Here is a 23,957-nt window from a genome sequence, read left to right as displayed (position 1 = left end):
TGGTCCGGGATCCTACAGAACATCTTAAAGCATAGTGGTTGGAAAAACACTTCAAAAGTCCAATCAAAATTGGGGGTCACGGGTTCCTTTTTAAAAACACATCAGAAAGATGTAAAACATCTCCACACCCACCTTTGGTCAGCCATAGGGTTGCTGCCACTACCCAGAAGAGACATGGAACCGAGGAAGCCTCCAGAGGCTGACTGAGAATGAAACAAATTATAAGATCACGGCAATGTTCTCTTCTATCTCTCCTGCTAGAGTCCAGTTTGACTGGTCCCTGGCTGAAGCCCGGGGTTACAGCCTGAAGGAGAACGTTTCCCAACCTATTGGGCAAAAGCAGTAAGGTGAAGATGACAGAGGAAGATAGTCCAGGCAAAGGTGTAAAGACAGCAGTCAACCGTTTTTGCTTTTTGACGTGGTGCAACTTAAAGAGAAACTGTCTTAAAGAAAACCAAGATCCAGAAAGGCATCATTTGCCCGCCGCAGGGCCGAGTTTAGTAGATCCCCAAACAAGTTTATGGGTTCACTTCTAGCAAGTGAAGACAAACTTCCTCCATCTTACTCTTTTAATTCAGAAAAACTCAAAGTCCTGAGTTTTTTTTTCGGCCTGTACCGAGGGCAGCTACTCCCGACCCTTGGGCTACCAGATCAACGGGTCCAACAGTCTTGAAACAGAGCCCCAGGCTCTCAGCACCCAATCGGAGCGGAGCTCCGCCTGCAGCCCGCCCAGAGGTCTGAGCCTGTTAGCTCTACCCTTAATGCCTTCCCTAGCAGCGGCCCGCTTTCAGCCTGCGCCCGGGCTTGGACTGCGCCTAACTTCTCCCTTTGCTCCGCCCTCTAACCAATCACCACCCCCAAATTTCCTCTGGCTCCACCTCCAGACCCGCCCCGGTCCAGTCTCGGGCTTGGTTCGCCCGGGCCCCACCCCTGGCCCGCCCCGCCGTCGGTGCGCCGCGGCCGGGAAGGCGCCTCCCGCAGTCGCTCGGAACTGCGGACCTGAGAGCTTCCCGCAGAGGACCGTCGGTGGGAGCGGAGTGGGTCGGGCGGGGCCGAGCCGGGCCGTGGGCCGTGTGGGGGCCAGGCCGGGCCGGCGGACGGCAGGATGGGCTGCACCGTGAGCGCCGAGGACAAGGCGGCGGCCGAGCGCTCGAAGATGATCGACAAGAACCTACGGGAGGACGGCGAGAAGGCGGCGCGGGAGGTGAAGTTGCTGCTGTTAGGTGAGGCAGCGACCGGTTCTGGAACCCTTGACTCTTAGCGCTAATCCCCAGACAGGGACCTGAAACTCCCTGGCGTGGATACTGCCTGTACCTGCGCTTGAAGCTCCTAGGACCACACTTTGGGATTGGCAACTCTAGATTGGTCTAGACTTCTAATCCTCGTCCAGGACTCTAGTTCAGACCCTCAACTCATCCCAGACCCTAAACCCCCAAACCCAGACCCCAAACCTTGCTTGACTGTTCCTCCTTACTATCCAGCTCAGAGATCTCATCCCCGCCTTGTATTTCCACGCTTTCTGGGGCTTTACTTAAACCCTCAGGACCCTCCTGGTTCCGTTCCCACCTTCAAGCTCCACCTGCTCTATTGCTATTGGCATGAGCACTCCTTGGGCCCCTTGTCAAGCCTCAGCCTCTTCCCCTAGCCTTACCCTGGGACCCCTATCCTCCACCTGTGCTCTGTGACCCCTGAAGAACCTCTTGGGGGGACACTGACTCCTCTCACGTCATCCCCAGCCTGAATCCCTGTAGAGCCCCCATGCCAGGTCTCCGCAGGCATCAGCCCCCAAGTCACCTGCCCCTTTTAAGTCTTCCCACACTGACATTCGCCTGACAGGTGGGCTTTGAAGGGAGGAGGGGACCAGGGGCTGGAGTGGGTCTAGGCTGAGTCGGGACCCCCCCTCCCCAAGAGGCTGGACTGAGTCACATTGGGGAAGCGGCAGCAGGCCTCAAGCATCTGTGGGAAGTTCCGTTCCCTGAGAATGTGTTTCCTAGTTTCCAAGGCTTGTCTGGGCCAGGGCCAGGGGAGTCTGGGCACTACGAGGGAACATGGAGGAGTTAGGGTTGTAGCCACTTCCAAGGCCAAGAAAGATGGTGGCTGCTGGGATTGAGGGGAAGTGGAAGTTGAGACAACCGACATATTGCTGCCCCTGTGTGTCTGAAGAGATCTGCTGACGGGTGCCGGGTTCTCATACTGGGGCTGAAAGGCCGGGGAGAGGGCCTAGGGTACCGAGTGGACCTGTTGGTTCCCGCAGGAATCCTGTGATGCCGAGTGGTGGGCGGGCTGAATGAGGGCTTGGTGGGAGTCAGCTACCGGTAGCCCCGTGTACCCTGAAGCATCCAAGCCAGGCTCTGGCAAAGGCAGTGGGCCTGGTGGTTGTGTCCAGTCTGCCACTGGGAGTCAGAGTGGCTGCTTGTGGAAGCCTCGCTTGGAAACATGGGGTCCTCTGGATTGTGGGGAGGAAGGCCCTAGCAGCTGCAGCGCAGCAGCGCAATCGGCTGGATAGTATGTGGGGGGGTGTGGCCCCTCCGTCCCAGGGCCGCCGTGGGGCCTGCAGGCTATGAAAAGCCTGGCATTTTTTGCCGGGCCTGTGGCCGAGAAACGACATGTATGTCTTTATGGATCCATCTGTTGACTGTCCCGGCGGACCCGGCCTGGGGGCACAGCCCCGGAGGTTTCAAAATGGCATCCGCTCCTCTGCTGCCGCGGGGAGGAAGAGAAGGGGCGGGAAGGGGCGGCGGCCCAGCCTCCTGGGCTGCTTTGCGTTGGGCGCTTGCCTCTTCCTGTCTCTGCTGCGAGTGCGGCAAGCAGTGAGTGGGTGTCGACGCGGCGGCGGCGGAATGTCCGTTGCTGCTGAGCCTACGGGGGGCACTTCCGGGACCGCTGCCTCCCAGTGCCCAGCCTGGAGCCCCTTACCAGCCCCTCCCAGGGTTAGTTACTGTGGTAGCTAAGGAGATGTGGGTCTGGACCAGAGAGCCCGGGGAAGGGGGAGGTTGCACAGGACTCCCGGCCTGTTCTGTAACACAAGGCTTCCTCTATCCTGAGCCCAGCTCAGCTTTTGTGACAGTCTAGGAGGGACCCAGTGTCCCTTCCTACACAAGGCTGGCAATAGCCAGTGGTATAAAATGTGGCTTTTTTACACTTCGTCATGGGACCGTCTATCCCAGGATCCTGCCCCTCTGGCCTTTCCTTCCTCCAAAATGGAATTCCTGGCTTGTGTCAGGGGAGTACCCACCGTGAGACTAAGACCCTGGAGAGGGTGTACTACCAAGGGCTGAGAGCTCTGCCTGAAATGACAGCCCAGTCAGAATGACCACTCAGTCATTGCTACCTGGGAAGGGGTCCTGGCTTGAGTCATTCACTTCCTCGTGAAGGAGGTGACAATGGTATCCCAGCTGTCGCAGGTTCAGAATTCCGGGCACCGGTTCTGCATAGCCGGAGACTCTGTCCAGGCAACGGGGACTCAGGCTGGGCAAGTGCCAATCTTCCCTCCCAGCCAGAGCCACGCCTGCTGCTCCACCCGCAGGGCTCCCTCCATACCGCTTCCCTGCAGCAGTGTGCCACAGTCACCGGGGCAGAGGCAGATGTGGTACACGCTAGCAAGATAGTTTCCCCTGTCACTGTCACCGGGGCAGAGGCAGATGTGGTACACGCTAGCAAGATAGTTTCCCCTGGCAGCAAGTAGAGAAGCTGATACCAGTCTCCCTGCAGCCCCTCAGTGCAACCTGACTGACTAGCTGGGCCCGGGTGGACTCTGGGGCTCTGGTGACAGGAAAAACAGTTTCCATCCACTGTGGGCTTCGGGAAGGCTCAGAGTATAGATGCTGTGTTTCGTGTCACCACGGGACTTTGTGTCGTCCCTACTTGGATGTTCTTTAATATTCCGTGGATAGATCTCCTAGAATCTTCCCTGCAGTCCCACCAAGGCTTGGTGTGGTACCTTTGCTCCCCGGGTTCCTGTTGTCCTGACTCGAACAAGGTTTTGGCCCTTGAGGGAACAAGGCAGAGTTAGGTCCTTCTCATTTGTGTGTTGAATGAAGGATGCATTTGGTAAACGTGGTTTGGGGGCGTGGGTAGGTAGAGGTCGCCGAGTCACCATTTGGTGATTTGGTGCCCTGTGAGCAGGTGACAGGTGCTCATTAGGAGACCACTGACCAAGAGTGTTCCAGGTTTGTTAGTGCAGACACTGCTCAAAGCTAGGCTTCAGTGGATTTGCAAAAGGAAAAGGAAGGGAGTTTGCAGCTGTGTCCTGCCCGTGTCTAGCAAAAGGCAGGCCTACGGTATTGGTGCATATTCAGTATGTGTGTGAACACATCCTGCAACAGGCCACAGCCCTTGGGGGTGAGAGACAATATATGAGAATGAGAGAATGAAAATGTAATCCTGTGGCTACCAACCAGGAGACAGATGGGAGGACTGGCCTGGGATCCTGACTAGCTAGGCAATGGGACTAGTCTAATGGTGACTGAAGGGATGCTTTCTGGGGGAGTCCCTCGATAGCTTGCAAAACGGAACACCATTGGCCCATGAGATGGCTCACCGTTGGCCAATGCTAGGCACCAGGGCAGAGAGAACCAATTCAACAAAGGCATTGAAACAGGAGTTGTGGCTTAGATTCCCAAGACTCTTGTGGGTGTTTCCTGCCCCGAGGCTGGAGGCACACCCCGGCTGGACCACCCTGGGAGGGGGTCACGTAGATATAAGTTAAAATCCTAGGGCTGGAGAGATGGCTCAGCAGTTAAAAGTACTGGCTGTGCCAGGCGGTGGTGTTTAGGCCTTTAATCCCAGCACTCAGGAGGCAGAGGCAGGCGGATCTCTGTGAGTTCCAGGCCTGCCTGGTCTACAGAGCAAGTGCCAGGATAGGCTCCAAAGCTACAAAGAAACCTTGTCTGTCGAAAAACAAACAAAACAAACAACAACAAAAAGTTAGGATCCTGGCTGCAAGAGCTGCCTGTCGTGTACAACTCAGGGGTTGTAGGTACAGTGCCCCAGAACCTGGGGGTTAAAAAAACAAGCAAACCAGATGAGGGATCCCCTGCTATCAGTGACAGAGCTGCCTGGGTACAGTATGGGGACCCGGGGAACTCCCTTCCCTGCCCCCAGGAAGTTCACAGCAAGTGGGAGGCCTGGGTTTGCGAAGAATTGAAGTTGGATGAAGTGACTGACTGTTTTAGGGCCTGAAGGCCTAATCTCTGGGGGCCTAGCCTTGGGGGTGTGGCAGAGCTCTGCGAGCCAGGTGGGCTGGTACACAGGCAGCTTCCCTCCCCTAACCGGCTTCTCCCCTGCTGGAGCTCATTAGCACTTGAATGGGGGGCTGGTCTGCCTGGGCCTCAAAGTCTCTTCCCACCCCTCCCCCAGGCAGGGCAAGGCTTTGTCTGCCCTGGTGAGCCTGGATGAGCTCCCACGCTTGGGAGGGAGTGGGGGGTCCAAGCCATTTCTAGTCTCTGTCTGCTTCTTGCCTCGTCCCGCTAGGCTCCGCCCTACCCATCACTCCAGTACAGCCAACTTAAAAACTGCACAATACCCTGGACAGAGATAGGAGTCAGTAGAGACTAGGTATTTTAAGGGATATTCCTGAACTGGTGAATCTGGACAGCTCAGCCAGGGGCATCCCTGGTGGTGGTGGCGGTGGTGGCGGCGGTGGTGGGTCCTTTGAACAAACAGGTGGTCATTAGTGGCAATGAGCTGCTGCTGTGGCTGGAGGTGGCAGCCCAGCCAGCTGAGGGGCACAGGTTTCCAAACAAGAAGCTCTCAGGCAGCAGCGAGTCACCCACTGTTTTCAGATCAGAGCCTAGACTGCCTGGTGTGGAGTGGGCATAGTCGTGGCTCATCTGGGTCTATGAAGCCTGTGGGGTTGGCCCCGGGCTGATCTGAGAAGCAAGGTGAACATTGAATCGTCTGTCCAGTGAGAAGGAACTGCGGCTGCGGGGATGTCTCCAGGCCCCCACAGCACTGCCAGATACGGCTGGTCCTTGGGGACACTTGGACCACACTGTGGTCCTGTATAACCTGCCTGCAGCCTGCGTCTCTATCACGTTGTTTCTGAAAGTCTCTGGTTCCCTTGGCAGGAAGATGGTGGAAACAACTTTGTTTACCCAGAAAGCTTTTAGCCACTGAGGGACCGGGGCACCCCACCCCTACCAGCAGCTGAGGATGAGAGGTGTGACTTGCAGCCTGAATACTGTGGCCTCCACTCACCTTGGTGCTGTGACCGAGTTAGGAGTGGGCTGGTGGGCCAGGGCGTAGGCTCGGCAACCTTCTCAGCTCTGTAGGTTCAAGCCGGGATTTCACTAAGAGTCCGTACACTGTGGCCAGGCCACAGCTCTCGGGTCATGTTTAAGAATGTTCTGCCCTAGCCGGGCGTTGGTGGCGCACGCCTTTAATCCCAGCACTCGGGAGGCAGAGGCAGGCGGATCTCTGTGAGTTCGAGACCAGCCTGGACTACCAAGCGAGTTCCAGGACAGCCTCCAAAGCCACAGAGAAACCCTGTCTCAAAAAACCAAAAAAAAAAAAATGTTCTGCCCTGGGGTGAGCCAAGGGTTGGACCCTTTAGTGTGTCCCGGGCATCTGGTGCTCTGAGGAAGCCCCTGCCTCAGCTACAGGTGTCAGGGTGGGGCCTCCTCTGTCTAGCCACACCCTGTCTTTTGCCTAGAGCTCTTGTTCTTACTAAGCCGACCCCACCCTCACCCTGCTGATGCTTCATGGCTCTGAAGCTACTCTTGGTGGTTTGGGAAGGATAACCTTCCAGGACCGAGCAATGATTGCTGGGCTATCTTCAGGGTTGGCCTTCCGGAATTTGCATACAGGGTTCTGAGGGGGTGTCAGACCAGTTTGAGTAAAAGCGGGGACATCAAAGGCTTGGTGGGGAGAAGGTGTCTTTGCGCCCTGGAGGACGCTCCCCCACCCCAACTGCTGCAGAGTCTACAGAGGGCGTTGATGGCAGTGCCTACTGTGCCTGGGCAAGAGTGGGGACAAGAAGTCATGTAGCTGAGCCTCTCAGGGAAATGGTGTCCACATCAGAGAAAAAGGAGGAAGCAGCTGGGGGAGGAGCCCGAAAGAGGAAGAGGCCAGAGGGCTGCTTGGTGTAGTGCAGAGCTGTGGGTCCTGAGTCACCTACGGCTCTGCCAGGCAGGAGGGCCAGAGGAGTCACACCTGCCCAGGCTCACCTGTGAGTTCCTGCGGCCTCCAACACTCCCTGTCACTAGGCTAGGGCCTTGTCCTTGTCCTATCCCAGCAACTGCTGGGGGCAGGATGTCGGAGGCGCTGCTTCTGAGAAGGATTCTAAGCCCCTCCTGTAGCCACAGGAAGTGGTGGCTGGGAGAGGGACACCAGTGGGAGGTCCAGCAGGAAGGCCGAAAGCGCTCTGAGATTCCCGAGCGGCCACTGCCCTCCAAGCAGGAAGGCCAGCTACGGGCAGACATGAATGCCTGGAAGTGGTGTGTAGTAGCCCCATATTTTGCTCCCTGGGTTTCCCCTGCCTGGGGGTTGGTGAGGGGCCTTCAGCCCAGCGTAAGATTTCCCCCATCGCCCGGGTATCCTCACTGTTCCTCCTCGGTTTCCCTTCTGCGAGTGACAGCAGCTGCCTCTAATTGAACCTTGGTCGTTACTTGATGGTAGACTCTGTGCAGTCTGTTGACTCTTGTGAGGCGTTACGCCATGGAGAAACTGGGGGCATCCAAGCAGAGATGCTGGGGTATGACTCGTGCGGTCGCGCATCTGCCCAACCACTGTGGCCTTGGTGCCCGTGCCCGCCTGCCAGGATTGGTGTTGAGGTGGGAAGCCAGTGCTGCCGCGCCTGTTACAGGTGCACATGCGCTCTGGGGGTACTTGGGCATCCTGCCTGAGGAGACTTACTCCTCCTTTGCCCTGAAAGGTGAGACCCATGATTCTTTGAACCTTTTTGCCGCCCAAACGGAGATCTGCCTGCGCCCGTGACTTCATCCACGTGTGGCTACTCCTGTCTCACTTCCCGCCTTTCCTCCCAGCCCCGGCTCCTTATGACGACGCTCGTGTTGTACTCAGTAATTTAGCGTTGCGCCTCCTCCTCCTCCTCCTCCTCTAACCTCCAGTCTGAGGGAGGTAGACTGGACTAGAGGAATGCTGAAAAGCACTGGAGTTTCTGCTGGTGACCTAGCGTGGGAATTGGCTGGACAGGTGGAATGGCAGAATGTTCCTGGAAGGCTTCTACCGTGAAGATCAGCTCAGTGGTGGCTTCGGTGTGGATGGTGCTGTGTGGTGACTGTGTGTGACTGCCTGAAGGCTGGTAGCCGTTGCTCCAGATGCTCGTGCCTCTTGGCCTCCTGGTCTCGGGTCTGTGGCTCGGCAGAGGTTATCCTCCCCATGGAGGTTCCAAGGGAGTCTGCTGTGTTGTGTGTCACAACAGGCCCTCTTGGCTAGGAGGTTGTGCCGGAAAGCTTAGACCATGTTTCTCCTCACCGCTGAGGCCTGGGTACTAAAGGACCGATCCCCACACTCCTCTTGTGTGACCTCACGCTGTGCTTAGTGCTGGGACTTGGGCCTGCTTGGACCACTGCTGGCTTGAGTTGGGCCCAAGGCAGTTTGGAGCCGCAAAACCATAGGAAAGCTGCTCAGGCAGGCCTTGGGCTTGGCACATTGCCATGAGGGGTACATTCCACAGATAGGGACACTGAGGCCCAGGCTGCAGGCCTCTCACTCACCAAGGGCCTACCACAGTAACTCTGAAGAGGCAGCCGTTTTTTTCAGGGACTTGAAGTAGCCAAAGGAGTCCTAAAAAACGTAGGAGGGGAGATGTGACAATGACCTGGGGCTTGTCAGTGTCTCCAGGCTCTTACAGGTAAGACTTACAGCCTGAGGAGGCATGGGGTCACTGATTTGTTGGAGCGGTGGGTGCGAAGACTCTGGAAGTGTTACTGGATCCTTCCAAAACCCCGCCTCCTCGTCGTCTCCTTCTCCCCGCAGTGAGAGGCTGTGTTGAGCCGCCTTGGAGGGCTTAAGGGGGTCAAGGCACAGCACCTGGAGGAAGGAAGAGAGACCTGGGGTGGGGTTTAGAGCCTTTGTCTGGCTGGGCCCTCCCCTCCTTTCTTCCCTCCTGTTCCATTGTTCCGCTGTATTCAGACTCTGAAGCTGGCTGGGGGCTTCCCTGGGAGGAGGCTGTAGCCGAGGGTCTTGGCACCTCCCCCAGCCACCCCAAGCTGGGGAGGTTGCTTTGCTGAAACAAAACATTCCGCGCGCTGCCCAGCCCCCACCACCTCTGCTTTGTCTCTGGCTGCTGGGCTCCCCCTGGTGGTAGCTGAGCCGGGGACCCTGGGCCCTGGGGCAGGGAGGTGATAGATAGGATCGGGAATGGTAGAGGCGGCACAGCCCTGAAGATGTGGCACTTGAGTAGCCGGGGGGCTACCTTAGGGTGGCCATCCCAGGGCTCAAGATCATCTCCACCGTGACCCACTGGGATTGGGGCGGAACGGGTGTGCCTGGTGCTGTGGCTTTGAGCTGGGCTGCTGCCCAAGCCTACCCTGTGGTCCCAGCTACTTACGAGAATCTCTGCCCTCCGGCTGCCACGTCAGCTGCCTATTCCCCTTAGCCCGTGAATTCCAGGGGAGCCCACCAGCTCAGGAGCTGCCTCCCGGGAGGCCTTCTTCAGGCCCTCTTGGGTGTGTGGAGGCGGTGGTGGTAGCTGGGAGACTTCTGGGCAAGAAGAAGGCGCTGTGTGCAAGTCCCTGGCGCCCCCAGCGGGAGTGAGCGAGTTCTCGTTCCTGTCCTAGGTCCTCTCAGCCGGGCGCTCTCCCTACCCTGTGTTAGCCTTTTCTCTGAGTCTTCAGAAACTCCACTTCAAATGAGATAACTGTAGTACTGTGTCACTGTGACCAGCGCTGCTGGTCATTGTGCGCTATAGGAAGTGATGTTTGGAGAAATCTATACTCTTCCATCAAATAGGAAAATAGCAACAATTAGCTTCCTTCCTCCTGGTAAGAGTCTCACTAGGTAACCAAGGTTTACTTTGAACTCACCATCTGCTTTCCCACCCCTTCTGGGTGCTGGGATTACAGACATGGTACCACTGTGTCCAGATGCTAGTAACAACTTTTTTAAAAATATTTTTTTTGTGGGTTTGAGAGGGGCTCAGCGGTTAAGAGCATTTTCTGCTCTTCTAAAGGACCCTGGTTCAATTCCCAGCACCCACATGGCAGCTCACAACTGTCTGTAATTCCAGTTCCAGCAGATCTGACACCCTCACACAGACATAATCTTTACTGTTTATTACCGGGTGTCATGGTGCATACTGTTCCCAGCACTTGGGAGAAAGAGGCAGGTGGAGCTCTGTGAGTTCAAGAACATCCAGGTCTGTTACACGGAGGAACCAACCCTTTCTCACAAAAACAAACCTATATATACATATGCATTTATTTACTTATTAAACTATCCAAAACCGTATTTTTTAATTCTTGGAGACTTTCATATAATGCATTTTTTAATTGTTTAGTTATTACTACTCTTATTTTTAAGTGTGTGTGTGTGTGTTTGCCTACATGTGTGTCTGTGTACTACATGCTTGTCTGGTACCTGCATAGGCTCTCAGAAGAGGGCATCACGTGTCCTAGAATTGTGGTTATTGATGGCTGTGAGCTGCCATGTAGATGCTGGCAGTCAAACCAGGGTGAGAGGAGGAGCAGCCAGTGCTTTTAATTGCTGAGCCGTCTCTCCAGCCCCAGCGATAACTTTTATCTGCACCTCGAGTGAGGTGCATTAAGAGGAGCTTTGCATTCAGATCTCACCCCTCTCCTGTTAGAAGACAATAACACATGGCTGGGCATGGTGGCGCATGTCTTTAGTGCCAGCTTTTGAGAGGCAGAGGCAGGCGGATCTCTGAGTACAAGGTCAGCTTGGTCTACAAAGTGAGTTCCAGGATAGCCAGGGCTGTTACACAGAGAAACCCTGACTCAAAAAAAAAAAAAAAGAGGAGGAGGAAGAAAATGCATTATTCCATTTTATCGATGAGGTGCCAGAGACCCCAGAAAGAGCTGAAACTAATGGAAATCTCAGGAAGGGTCAGTGTGGGCGCCCGGGGTGGTGTAGATCTAGATTCCCCCCCCCTCTGCCCCTGGGGTGGAAGATCCAAAAGTAAAATGTAGACCAGCTGGTGCTTAAGGCTAGAAAGGACGACAGCAGGTCCCAGCGTCCCAGCAGATCAAACCTAACGTAGGAGGTAGAGGGTCCAAGGGATGCGTAGCAGAGTCTCAGATGCTGGGGCCTAGATGAACGTCGAGTGTTTGAACTTACAGGCCATCTGTGGTAAGGCTTTGTCGGTCTTGCCAGGCAGATGGAGTGGTACCCTCTACATCCAGTCTGTTCTCTCCACAGGAGCTCAGTGCTCCATGTAGAAGCAGATGTTCTATGTAGAGCAGCCTCTGAGATCACTGACCTCCTGCAGTGGGCCCAGCAGCCAGACTCAGGGCAGAAGACGCAGAGGTGTTTTCCCTGGTGGGAAGAGGTGTAGCCTAGTGGGAATGTCCCAGCCACCCTAGGGAACCTCTGTGGGTCCCCTCTGGCCTCATCCAGCTGGGGATGGAGCTCCTGGTGGGGGCGGGAGAGGCAGGCACCTGCCCCTGTCTGTCGAGCAGGGTTCCCCTTCAGCGCCTCTGCATCAATCCAGGGTCTGTAGGGCAGCTCTCCCCGCGGTGGTCACAGGACGGGCAGTGAGTACGAGCAACTGCGGGCTAGATGGAAGAAGTGGTCATGGGGACAGCGAAGGATGATGCTGTGGCCTTACAGCTCCTGGAACGCCAAGTCTGTGTGAAAGCCAAGGTCCTCACCACACACCTTTCACTGGGTGACCTGCTTCCAACTCCTCCCCGACTCTGCCCTGATGTGTCCCTACTTCCTGCTTGGCTGCCAGCACCACACCCTTGTCCTTCTCTCACTACTTCCTGCCTGAATCACAGCTGCTGTAAGGACAGAGGGACCTCCCTGACTCCCAGGGATGGAAGCTCCATAACCTTGTTTTATCTACCTGCCAAAAGGGGGGCTGTGCTTGCAGGGACCCCTGATAGATACAGACAATGCCCTAACTCAGAATTTGAGAGGCCTGAGAAAGGGAAACTGAGGCATTAGGGCGGTGTGGCAGTAGGTCTTCAGCTGGCTGAGGTAAGAAGTCTCTGACCCTGGTTCCTGGCCTGCGTGCTCAGGTGTGGCTCTCTTGGTGTCTGTAGCTTTGCTAGGGAAATCAAATGCAAAGCAAGTTTGTGACATCATCCCTGGCACTGGGCAGTGTCATAGGTGGCCCACAATTCCTCCAGAGAGAGTGCTCAAAAGACATAGCCAGGAGTTCCAAGGTCCGTTAAGAGGGGACAAACTTCACTTGAGGTCTCCTGTGTCATGAACATCAGCCGCCATTACCCTTCCCACCTGTCCTGGAGTCTATTCGGTGACCCATTCCTGTTGTCTGGACAGTATGACCCACCTGACCCACCCACGTTTTCACATCTGTAACCTCTGCTCCCTGAATGAGGCCTCAATCCTGGCTGAAACTGGTTCATCCTCTGCTGCAAGATGGATCCCTGCCCTTTGCTCTGTGGGAGCAAGTGGGAAGGCTAGCTAGGTGGCCACTGTGCCCTTTCTTCTCTTGGCAGATACTGAGGCCCTGTGGGTCAGTAGTATGGGCAATGGTTGGGTAGTGCGGGCAGGCTCTGCAGGCCTTCTGAACACCCCTCTGGACTCGTAGAATGTGAAGGAGCCTCTTTCCACTGCTGGGCACAGCCCTGTTTGGTGGAATGACCATAGCTTATACCCAGGTAGTATGCCAAGCCTGGTACCCCTAGTGCCCAGGGCTAAAAGCTAGGAAGAACACTATTCCAAGGCCCGAAGGTTTGTGCCATATTAGTTTCCACACGATCCTGGGAAGCAGGCTTGAGACAGTTGGATGCTCAGTGATTATAGGAACCTGGTGACGTTTGTAAGAACTCAGACCTTTCCTCTCAGAGCAGCTGCTGGATTGCGGATGTACCCAGACCCACTCTCGTAAAAGAACACAGTGACAAGGACAGCTGGGCCTGGGCAAGTAGGATTTCCAGAAGGAACTATGTGCAGAGCCAGGCACATAGGGCTAACTATACCACAATGTGTGCCTCAGTTTCCTTAGAGATGGAAGTAAGAATAGAACCTACCTGAGGTTTGCTGTGAAGATAAAAGTATCGGGTAAATACAATAGGTGGAATGCTTACCAAGTTTGCATGGAGCCCTGGGTTCAGTTCAACCTAGCACCACTTAAGCTGGGTGTGGCTTGGCTGGAAAGATGGCTCAGCACCAGCTTCTTGCTCTTGCAGAGGACCTGAGTCCAATTCCCAGCACACACACATCAGGTAGTTCACAGTTGCTTGTAACTTTAGCTCTAAAGGATCTATTGCCTTCTTCTGGCCTCTGTGGGTACCTGCATGCATGTGCACGTACCTACCCCAGACACACAAATATATACACAAATACAAAAATAAAATTGTAAGGTTAAAACACAAAACAAGGACTTGACAGATGGCTCAGAGTTTAAGACCACTGACTGCTCTTCCAGAGGACCTGAGTTCAATCCCAAGCAACCACATGGTGACTCACAACCATCCATAATGAGATCTGGTGCCCTCTGCTGGCCTGCAGGGATACATGCGGGCAGAACGCTATATACATAGTAAATAAATCTTTTTTTTTTTTGGTTTTTCGAGACAGGGTTTCTCTGTGGCTTTGGGGGCTGTCCTGGAACTCGCTCTGTAGACCAGGCTGGCCTCGAACTCACAGAGATCCGCCTGCCTCTGCCTCCGGAGTGCTGGAATTAAAGGCGTGCGCCACCAACGCCCGGCTAGTAAATAAATCTTTAAAAAAAAAACCACACACACACAGAACAAAACACCTGGTTAACGAGGCTGGTGAGATGGCTCAGCCAGTGACAATGCCACCAAGCTGGGCAACTTATGTTTCATGCCTGAGATCTATGTAGTGGGAGAAAAGGACTGGCAATTGCAACTTGAATGGGCGCGCTCGCACACACACACACACATTTTTTATTTTTTGAGGTTTTGGGGAGGGTTGAGACAAGGTTTCTCTGTGGTTTTGGAGGCTGTCCTAGAACTAGCTCTTGTAGACCAGGCTGGTCTCGAACTCACAGAGATCTGCCTGACTCTGCCTCCCAAGTGCTGGGATTAAAGGCGTGCGCCACCACCGCCCTGTGCACACACATTTTTTAAATGTGGTTAAGAGTACTTGTTCTTGTAGAGAACCCAAATTTGGTTCCCAGCACCCATGTTGGGTTGCTCATAACCACTTTTAGCTCTAGCTTTAGTGGATCTGGAAGCCTCTGTGGGGACCTGCACTGACATGCACATACTCATACACATAGTTTAAAATAATAATTGGAGGCTGGAACAATGACTCAGCAGTTAGGGGCACTGGCTGCTCTTCCCAAGGACCCAGGTTCAGTCCCAGTGCCCACATGATAGCTCACAGCCATCTATAACTGTAGTTCCAAGAAATCCAGCGGCCTTGTCTGTCTCTGTGGACACCAGGCACATAAGTGATGTAGACATACATGCAAGTTAAACAACCATACACATAAAGTTTAAACAGAAGAGATCTATTAAAGTTTTGTGTGTGAGAGTGTTTCTCTATATGCACCATGTGTAGGTGCCCACGGAGGCCAGAAGAAGGCATCAAAGCCCCTGGAACCATGTTACCTACAGTTGGGAGCCACGATGTGTGGGTGCTAGGAGCCAAAGCTGGGTCCTCTGGGAGAGCAGTGAGTCATCTCTCTAGCCCAAAATATAAAATCTTATAGAAACTGTAACAGGACTGGGTGTGGTGGTGCATGCCTCCAAACTTAGCACTTAGGAGGCAAAGGTAGGTGTATTTGTGAGTGTGAGGCCAGCCATGGCTACATAGTGAGATCCTGCCTTAAAATAATAATAATGGAAGGGGGAGAAAAAAAACCCCAGACAATAACAACAACAAAAAAATTCGGCCAGTTGACACACAATTGTAATTCCAAGTAGGAAGATCAGAAATTTGGGGTCATCCGTGGCTTCATGACAAATTTGAAGCCAACCAGGTCCGTGTGAAACAAAGCAATAGCTATCATCTGGCATACAGGGGCCACTCCCCACGACTTTGCCCACTCCTCACGCCTTTGCCCACTCCCCACGACTTTGCCCACTCCTCACGACTTTACCCACTCCTCACGACTTTGCCCACTCCCCACGCCTTTGCCATGTCACTGCGGCATCACTATTAGTGTGTTGGCCCCATTCATTATAAGTTGATGGTCCTTAAGGGATCCTAACAGAAAGGACAGGGTTCCCAAGTTTCACCTGTCCATAGACCCTGCCACGGACCCCGTGAACTGCTTGGAGACAGACCCGGGCCCACTGTCAATGGGACACGGGGCAGGTTTACCCAGAAAAGGGAGCAGTGTAAGCCGAGTCTGAGGGAAGCCAGAGGCAGGCGGTTCCGACAGTGCAGGTGTGACAGCTGGTGAAGGGGCAGGAGCAGAGGGAAGCTGGGCAGAGGCTGGGACGGAGGAGGGGCCTCATCTTGGCATTGGGTGCCATCTTGAATGCTGTTTGCATGATCCTACACCAAGAATGTAACATTTGAACTTCGATATCCTTTGTAAAATGAGACCAGGAAAGATACTTGTAATGGAGTTGCTGTGGCAAACATGGAAGAAGCTACCAAACCTCAGAACCCGTCCTGGAGAAATGAGGACAGAGGCTCTGTCGGGCTCGAGAAGCCTGAGTCAGAAGGGGGGGGCATCTATTTTCCATCTGTTTGGGACAGAGCTGGTCTAGAAACAGAGGGCTGGGCCTTGGGCCATATCCAGAGGACAGGAATGTGACTTTGTGGCTCTTGTAGATTGCTTAGCAGCTAAATCTCAGGGTTTGGGAGAGGAGGGGTTCCTGCCAGTTTTTTGGTTTTGGTTTTTTTTTTATTTGTTTGTTTGTTTCTTTTGTTTTTTGCAATATCCAGGGTACCTTCCAGCCAGCCCTGCCTGGAGTGCAGAGTAGTAGCAAGCCAGCATATGTGAGAACAGAGAATGTGGACCTAAGTCTTTAGCCAAATCCCTGAACTCATGCAGGGCAGAGGTGCTTAGGGACAGAGGCCTGCAGGAGCCCGCCACGGGGCAGATGTTATATAGGTTTCCTTAGCCACTATGGCCCCTGCTGGCTACACCTCCATCTTACTATGCCACCAATGTGTGGAAGGTGAGAAGTGCCCTCAGGGCTAATGGCAGCTGGGCCGTTTGTCTGCTTACAGAGCCCTGCGGGCCTGTTCCTGACATCTGTACTCTCTGTTCCAGGTGCTGGGGAATCGGGGAAGAGCACCATCGTCAAGCAGATGAAGTAAGTGGTGTGCAGGAGTCCCCAAACTTGGATCGTCTTCACCTCATCCTGTGCTGTCTCTGCTTGCTCTGCATTTGCCTCATAGCTTCTTATATAAACTGGCTTTGTGGGCCAAGGGTTCGTTCCGTCTTTGGAGCAGATCCCTGCAGTCCCCAGTAGTCCCTGGCAGCCATGTGATCTCTTGTGGTTCGTGACCCATAACTCTCGACCTCCTCCTCAGGATCATCCATGAAGATGGGTACTCAGAGGAGGAATGCCGGCAGTATCGTGCCGTTGTCTACAGCAACACCATGCAGTCTATCATGGCCATCGTCAAGGCCATGGGCAACCTGCAGATTGACTTTGCCGACCCCCAGCGTGCGGTATGTGCACTCCCCTGCTCTTCCCCTCTACCTGTCTCCCAGAAGCCTTCAGGGCAAGTCTTGTCCTGGGGAACCTGAGGGTACTCCACCCTGGGCCCTGTTCTGGGAGAGTTCCTTCCCTCTAATCGTCAGGAAAGGGGTGTACACTCCTTACTTGGCTGACTGGCCTCCTTTTCCGGGCCCAGGATGATGCCAGGCAGCTGTTTGCACTGTCCTGTGCTGCTGAGGAACAAGGGATGCTGCCCGAGGATCTGTCCGGCGTCATCCGGAGGCTCTGGGCTGACCATGGTGTGCAAGCCTGCTTTGGTCGCTCACGGGAATACCAGCTTAATGACTCGGCCGCTTAGTAAGTACTGCAAGGGACCAGGCATGGGAAGGGGTCCCAGGGTGCTAAAGCTGATGACTGTCCGCGGAGGCTGTGGTGGTGGGTTGGGCGGGAGCGCTGGGATAGCATAGTATCTAAAGGCCTGGCGGGATGACAGCCACGGTGGCTTTCAGGCTACTTTAGCTTATCTGTCCCGAAGAACATTTGCTGCCACCTGCTCTGTGCAAAGCGTCAGGGACACAGTGATGAGTGGAAAAGACAGGTCCTTAAGCAATGACAGCTGAAGGTGTCAGTACCGTTGGGGGGAAGCCCAGAGGAGGGACGGCCTCTGCAGAACTGAGCCAGCGGTAGGAAAGGGAGTGGAAGGGGGTTTGAGGCAGGGGCATGGCAAATGCAAACTCAATAGTTCAGGCTCACAGAGGAAGAAGAGGTGTCTTTGATGTGACAGATGTTTGTACAAGCGAGTGCCTGGACCTTGCTTTTCTGGATCCAAGCCAAGGCTAGGACTCAGCTGGAGGATCACAGAGACCCACAGGCTTGGATCCTTTAGGCCAGTACGTAGTTCTGAACGCCCCTGCTGCTCAGCCGTGTGTCAGGACTGAGGCGTGCTGCTGAGACATCCTGGTATGTGGTAGGAGACATCCATAGGTACTGGACAGTGTCACCAGATGAATGCTAGCTGAGGTCTCCCTCCTTCTGTTTCAGCCAGCCAGCACCACCCCCACCCCTCCAGGTCCCTCCTGTCCATCCAATCCCGAGCCAAGTCAACAGGGTTAGACCTCACAAGAATAGGCAGGAGACGGTCTGCCTGGCCAGGGCTCCCAAGTCCTGGTTCAGTCACATGAATAGGCTTCCTCTGTCCTCCTTGCATGGCCTAACTGCCCTTGTGTCATCCCCCACCCCCCTAGTAGTTTCGGGATCTTAGCCAAATCTGTAGAGGCTTCCAGGCTTCAGCACTGCCTCGCCCTGAAATCACGGGCTTAGCCACCAGCTGAGCTTGTGGGTTATAGAGGCAGGGAGGGGTGAACCCCGTTAACCTAATGGTTGACAGTCAAAACTACTTCAGCGTCCCCAATACTCAAGGAGCATAGGATGGGGAAGCATCTCCGGTCTACTTCCCACTTCCTGTTTTCCTGTGTCTTCATTCCCCAGATACTACTGCATGCCTGGGGCTGTTTTAGGAGTTGTGGTTCAATTGTCACCATAGGCCCTGCTCTGCCAGAGTGCTTTCTGTTTTGACAGGATCATTTAAAGGAGGGCTTTGGGATGGAGTGGTACAAACAATGGGTACACCGGGCCGGGCAGTGGTGGCACACGCCTTTAATCCCAGCACTCGGGAGGCAGAGGCAGGCGGATCTCTGTGAGTTCAAGGCTAGCCTGGTCTACAGAGCAAGTTCCAGGACAGCCTCCAAAGCCGCAGAGAAACCCTGTCTCGAAACTCCCCCATAAAAAAGAATGGGTACACTGGGCTTCTCCACAGTCCAGAAAATCCACAGTAGAGCAGAGGGTCCCTAGGGTGAACCCACCTGTTGAGAAGGGAGAAACTTGTATGGAACCTCTCTTGAGACTTCCAGGCTAGGGGCTCTGTCTGCAGGGGATGGAGCGTGGCATACAGGTCACAGCAAGCGCGTCATGGTCCCCCGTGGCCCTTCCTGTTATTCTGTTCTGTCCCTGCTTCTGTGAGATCATTTCCCCTTGGCCCCAGCACCCCTGCCCCAAGAACAAAAGACCAGCAGAGGGCAGCCACTTCAGGGCCCGGGCCCAGCCCAAAGGCAGAGCTCGGGTATTGAGGCAGAGTGAGCTGATCCCTGGACCCTGCGTAAGAGGCATTGATGCTAATTAAAGGAGCTGGTGATGAGGAGCCCCAGGGACCTCTGCCAAGCACATATCTGTGCTCCTATCTCAACTCAAATTTTATTGGGTGTTAGGCAAAGGACCATTGGGTCTGGCAGGTCCCAACATGTTTAGTCCCATATGAAAAGACCATACCGGTTGCTCTGCAGTAGGTACCTTAATTATACCGATTAGCATCTTGAATCTCTCCCCAGAGAACTAATTTGCCCCCCCCCCCACTTTTTACTTATGGTTCCGACTTTCTGGGTCCTATTGGGTGCAGGTCAAGTTGAGACCCTGACTGCTAGGGTCACAGAACCATAACCCTTCTCTCAGTCCCATTCTATAGATGGGAAATGAGGGAACTGAGTCCGCGTTTGTTTCACTAACAATTGTGAAGCAGGCAAGGGTTAAAGATGCGAGAATGGCAGGCACAGTGGCGCACACCTGTGATCTCAGCACCCGGCGCTGAGGCGAGGAGGATTGTGGGCTTGAGACTAGGCCCTGCCTGGAGTAGAGGGTGGGTGAGGAAGAAGGGAGAAGATGAGAAAGAAGCAGGGTCTGGTCTGTCCGGGGTCTGGGTCAGGGTGCTCCCTTTGACCTGCCTAACCCTCTGCTCCCTCCCTGTAGTTACCTGAATGACCTGGAGCGCATTGCACAGAGCGACTACATCCCTACACAGCAGGATGTGCTGCGGACCCGTGTGAAAACCACGGGCATTGTGGAAACACACTTCACCTTCAAGGACTTACACTTCAAGTGAGTGGGTGTATGGACAGGCCTGGGGCAACTCTTGCTAGCTGCTCGAGGAGCCACTGGGCATGATTCCCTCCCAGGGTCCTCAGGCCTGTGTTGGGAAAGCGTGTCCGTACATTTCACCACCTAGTTTTTTTGTTTGTGTTTTTTTTTGGGGGGGGTCCGAGACAGGGTCTCTCTGTAGCTTTGGAGACTGTTCTGGAACTCACTTTGTAGACCAGGCTGGCCTTGAACTCACAGAGATCCACCTGGCCTCTGCCTCCCGAGTGCTGGGATTAAAGGCGTGTGCCACCAACGCCCGGCTCTCACCACCTAGCTTATCAGTAGTCAGCCTCCTCCTAATAGTCTCTCCTGCCCCTGTGCCCTGTGGCTCCAGCCTATCTGACCATATCCTGGTTGTGGTGAGTGAGTGTGGATGATGCCATGATGGCACCTGTCCCCCTTTGGTCTCTGTGCTCGGCCTGGTAGCCTGTGAAATGCAAGAACGCCTCCCCTGGGCTCTGTCCCTGGAGCTAAGCTGACCCAATGTCCACAGGATGTTTGATGTCGGTGGCCAGCGATCTGAGCGGAAAAAGTGGATCCACTGCTTTGAAGGTGTCACCGCCATCATCTTCTGTGTGGCCTTGAGCGCCTATGACCTGGTGCTGGCTGAGGATGAGGAGATGGTAAGAGACCGAGAGAGCCCTGTGGTGGGGACAGAGCCTGGCAGGGGGAGAAGCGAGTTCCAGTTCCAACTCCGTGTCCTTTCCTTAGAACCGAATGCACGAGAGCATGAAGCTGTTTGACAGCATCTGTAACAACAAGTGGTTCACAGACACCTCCATTATCCTCTTCCTCAACAAGAAGGACCTGTTCGAAGAGAAGATCACACAGAGCCCTCTGACCATCTGTTTCCCCGAGTACACAGGTGGGGCTCTGTGAAGACTGTCCCACAGGTGGGGTGGTGGCCCTCCCAGGAGGTACCGTTGGGGACCTGGTGGCCCATGGATGCCCCCATCTGGACAGAAGGAAAAAACACAGCATTTATGGTAGCTCATTCAGTAACGTGTACCGTCTGCACACAGGAGGCTTGTTACCACACGCAGGCCTCTACTTGTGAGCATGTGCCCTTGTGAACTTACACACGAACATGCTGTGCACACATACGCTTGTCTGTCATGTTCACAGATCCCTCCTGTACACGCAGGGAAAAACTCACTTGCCTTCAGCACATAGGAGTCTTCATTTCTCTTTCTTAGGGGCCAACAAGTATGATGAGGCAGCCAGCTATATCCAGAGCAAGTTTGAGGACCTGAATAAACGCAAAGACACCAAGGAGATATACACACACTTCACGTGCGCCACCGACACCAAGAACGTGCAGTTTGTGTTTGATGCCGTCACTGATGTCATCATCAAGAACAACCTGAAGGACTGTGGCCTCTTCTGAGGGGCAGCAGCCTGGCAGGATGGTGAGTCAGGAGGCAAGGCAGGTGCTGGAAAACAACACGGCGAAACCCTTGAGTTCAGGGGGGACTGGGGACTTATGGGAGGTTCTTTGGAAGTAGTCAGCCTGAAGGAGCAAGGGCGGGCAGGCCAGTAGGGACCAGAGGATAAGGGAAGGAAATGGAAGGACCTGGCTCTCCGCCGAATAAGACTAGAGGGCTACGCAGTGTCCTTGGAAGAAATTGCCTCCTTACCAGCATGTCGTGTTAGCCTGGTCTAGACAGGAAGACACCTGGCCGCTCAGCGACCAGCTTCACACTTGTTCTTAGCCATCTGTCTCTCAGACCTGAGAATCCGAGGCCCAGGCTAGCCCCACTGGCCCTGGTGTACATGCAGTGACTGCCAGTGTCCCTGATACACACACCCTGTAGCCCAGCAACAGAGGCTGGCCCCTGGGCACAGCTGTGTCCCTGGTAACAACTGATGTGGGGGAAGAAGGTCGTTGTCTAGAGAGGCAGGAAGATGAGCCAAAGTAACCCAGGCTGTGTCTGTCTGTCCTCCACCTCCAGGGCCACCGCCGACTCTGCTCCCTCCTACCCTGAGGAAGATGGGGCCAAGAAGGCCATGCTCCCTGCCTGTCCCCCAGCGGCTTCTCCCATCTTTTCTCTGTTCTCAGCTCCCCTGTCCCCTCCCTCGGCTCTAGACTTGGGGGAGGGGTTGCCACAGGCCTCCCTGTTTGCAGCCCACCCTTGTCTAAGGTGCCAGGAGTGGCCACGGTACACCCTTCCACGGCATCTCTTCTGGTTTTCCGACCGTTGTCTTGTTCTGGGGCGAGAGGGGGCGCATGCAGGGTTTCCCAAGGCCTGTGTCTGGAGAGATGGGCACCCACTTCTCCAGCCTAGACCCCGGCTTTGTCCAACACCAGCCCTAACCCAAGTCCAAATGTTTACAGGGAGCCTCCTGCCTACCCTGCCCTCTGCCACTCGGAGGCCCCAAAGAAAAAGCACAAGAAGCATGAGACACCACCATTCCTGGAGACACAGTCCACCTGCTCATTCTCGTAGCTTAAAAAAAAAAACAGAAAAAAAGAAAAAGGAAAGGAAAAAAAAAAGGAAAACTGCAAACCTAGAAAACTTTTTAGAGAATCTATTTAAAACTGTCAGGTCCTGACCAGCACCCCACCCCACCCCCACCGGTCCTTTCCCAGTGATTCTGTGCCTTGAGTGTGTCTGCCTGTTTACACCCATCCCTCTTCGGGCGGCCCCCATGCCCTGCCCTCCTCGGAATTGGATTCCAAGGGCTGTTCCAGACAACTGCCAATGTCACTGAGGGCCCTGCCCTGAAGCCCTGGGCCCAGGCTCCATTAACCTAAATGTAGCTCCTTAGCGCTAATCTAGGAACCGCCGCTGCCTGCTGAGGGGCCAGGCCCCTCAAGCCCTCGCCCCAGGCCCGGGTCCTTCAGCGTTGAACACTTCCTTGCTTTTTTCACATGTTTTATGGAATTGTTCACATGATTTGAAATAATAAAATGTAGAAACAAAACACCAAGAGCGGCTGGCTGTTCTTTTCTCCCAGGTGTCAAACTGTACGAGAAGAGGGTGGGTCACGCCTTAGTGACTCACCAGGGGTGGGACCCTGGACGTTCAGTTTTCTAGGCAGAGCTCAGTCTTCATGCTCAGAGCTCCCTTCAGTTCGCCTCTGGACTGGTCAGCTTACGTGTTAGGCCTATGCAGCCTACTCTTCCCAGCTGCAGTTTGGGGCCTGAGGCAGCCTTCAGTCCCGCAGAACCTCTGAGCAGACTTGGGAGCGCTTCTAGGGAGTTCGTGCAAATTGGGAGTCACCAGGGTGTCTAGCCAGCCTAAACGCAAGAGGCAATGACTCACTAGCACAGAAGCTTGAAGACAGCGTAAAGGGGCTGAAGTCACACAGATACGTGGGCTGCACCCCTTGACAAAGTCAGGAGAAACTAGTAATAGTGGCACATGCTTGTAATTCTAGCATACAGGAGGCTGAGGCAGGAGATTGACCAAGAGTATCAGGCCAGCTGGGGCTACATAGTGAGACTCAAAAACCCGTATCACCTCCAAGGCTCAGGGAACATTGTAAAGAAGACAGAACTGCAAGAGGGTAAATTGTAGGACACTTTGCCAGGTTGGATAGGGCCTGTGAACACCCGTGGTGGAGAGAGCGGCTCACCAGGGCCCAACTCTCCCCACAGTGTTTACGGACACTAGCTGGTAGATGGAGGGAGGGAATTTCTTCAGTGTGGTAGCCCCTGGTAAGGTATCCATCCATACTCCTTGAAGCAAGCCTATTGAAACTCTTGTGTCACTTTATAAAACAAAAAATTGAAGCCTGGCAGTGGTGGCGCACACCTTTTTTCCCCCCCCCTTGGTGGCGCACACCTTTAATCCCAGCACTCAGGAGGCAAAGGCAGGCGGATCTCTATGAGTTCGAGGCCAGCCTGGTCTACAAAGCTACACAGAGAAACCCTGTCTCAAAAAAAAAAAATTTGAAGTGGAAAAAGGACTAGTTGGGGAGAGGAAGGGGATCAGTGGACATCAGTGGACGTGCAAGATGAAGGAGAGTGTAATAGGGGGTTAATAGGATAAAAACGCATGTTATGCATGTTGAAACGTCACCATGAACCATTATTATGTATAATTAACATATGCTAAAACATTTTGTAGAAAAAAGTAAGGGTTAGAATACCACCTCGCCAAATCAGAGAGGCAGGGACAGGCTGTTCATGGAGGTCTGTCGTTGGAAGGTTGATCGCGAAAAACAAAATGCTGGGTGCCTGTGGAATGGGCGTGGGCACAGTACCGTGCTAAATGCCTGGGTTTTCTTCCAGGAACAGCAGGGGCAGCGGCGTGCTGAGCCAGCTCCTGGGAGTAGTAG

At 54.3% G+C, this 23,957-nt stretch overlaps 1 protein-coding gene across 1 annotated transcript; it reads left to right on the top strand.

The window, feature by feature from the left end:
* Positions 1-974: 974 nt before the first annotated feature.
* Positions 975-22,598, top strand: Gnai2 (G protein subunit alpha i2). The gene is made up of 9 exons (XM_005074894.4): positions 975-1,223; positions 16,313-16,355; positions 16,576-16,717; positions 16,903-17,063; positions 19,506-19,634; positions 20,167-20,296; positions 20,385-20,538; positions 20,870-21,082; positions 21,626-22,598. Exons 1-8 carry the CDS (start codon positions 1,106-1,108, stop codon positions 21,058-21,060), a joined length of 1,068 nt encoding a protein of 355 aa, XP_005074951.1. The 5' UTR covers positions 975-1,105; the 3' UTR covers positions 21,061-21,082; positions 21,626-22,598.
* Positions 22,599-23,957: the final 1,359 nt, after the last annotated feature.

This window comes from Mesocricetus auratus, unplaced genomic scaffold (assembly GCF_017639785.1).
Source record: "Mesocricetus auratus isolate SY011 unplaced genomic scaffold, BCM_Maur_2.0 Super-Scaffold_100691, whole genome shotgun sequence".
Taxonomy (NCBI): Eukaryota; Metazoa; Chordata; class Mammalia; order Rodentia; family Cricetidae; genus Mesocricetus; species Mesocricetus auratus.
The sequence above is the reverse complement of the archived record's forward strand: the minus strand, read 5'-3'. Positions and strand labels throughout refer to the sequence as shown.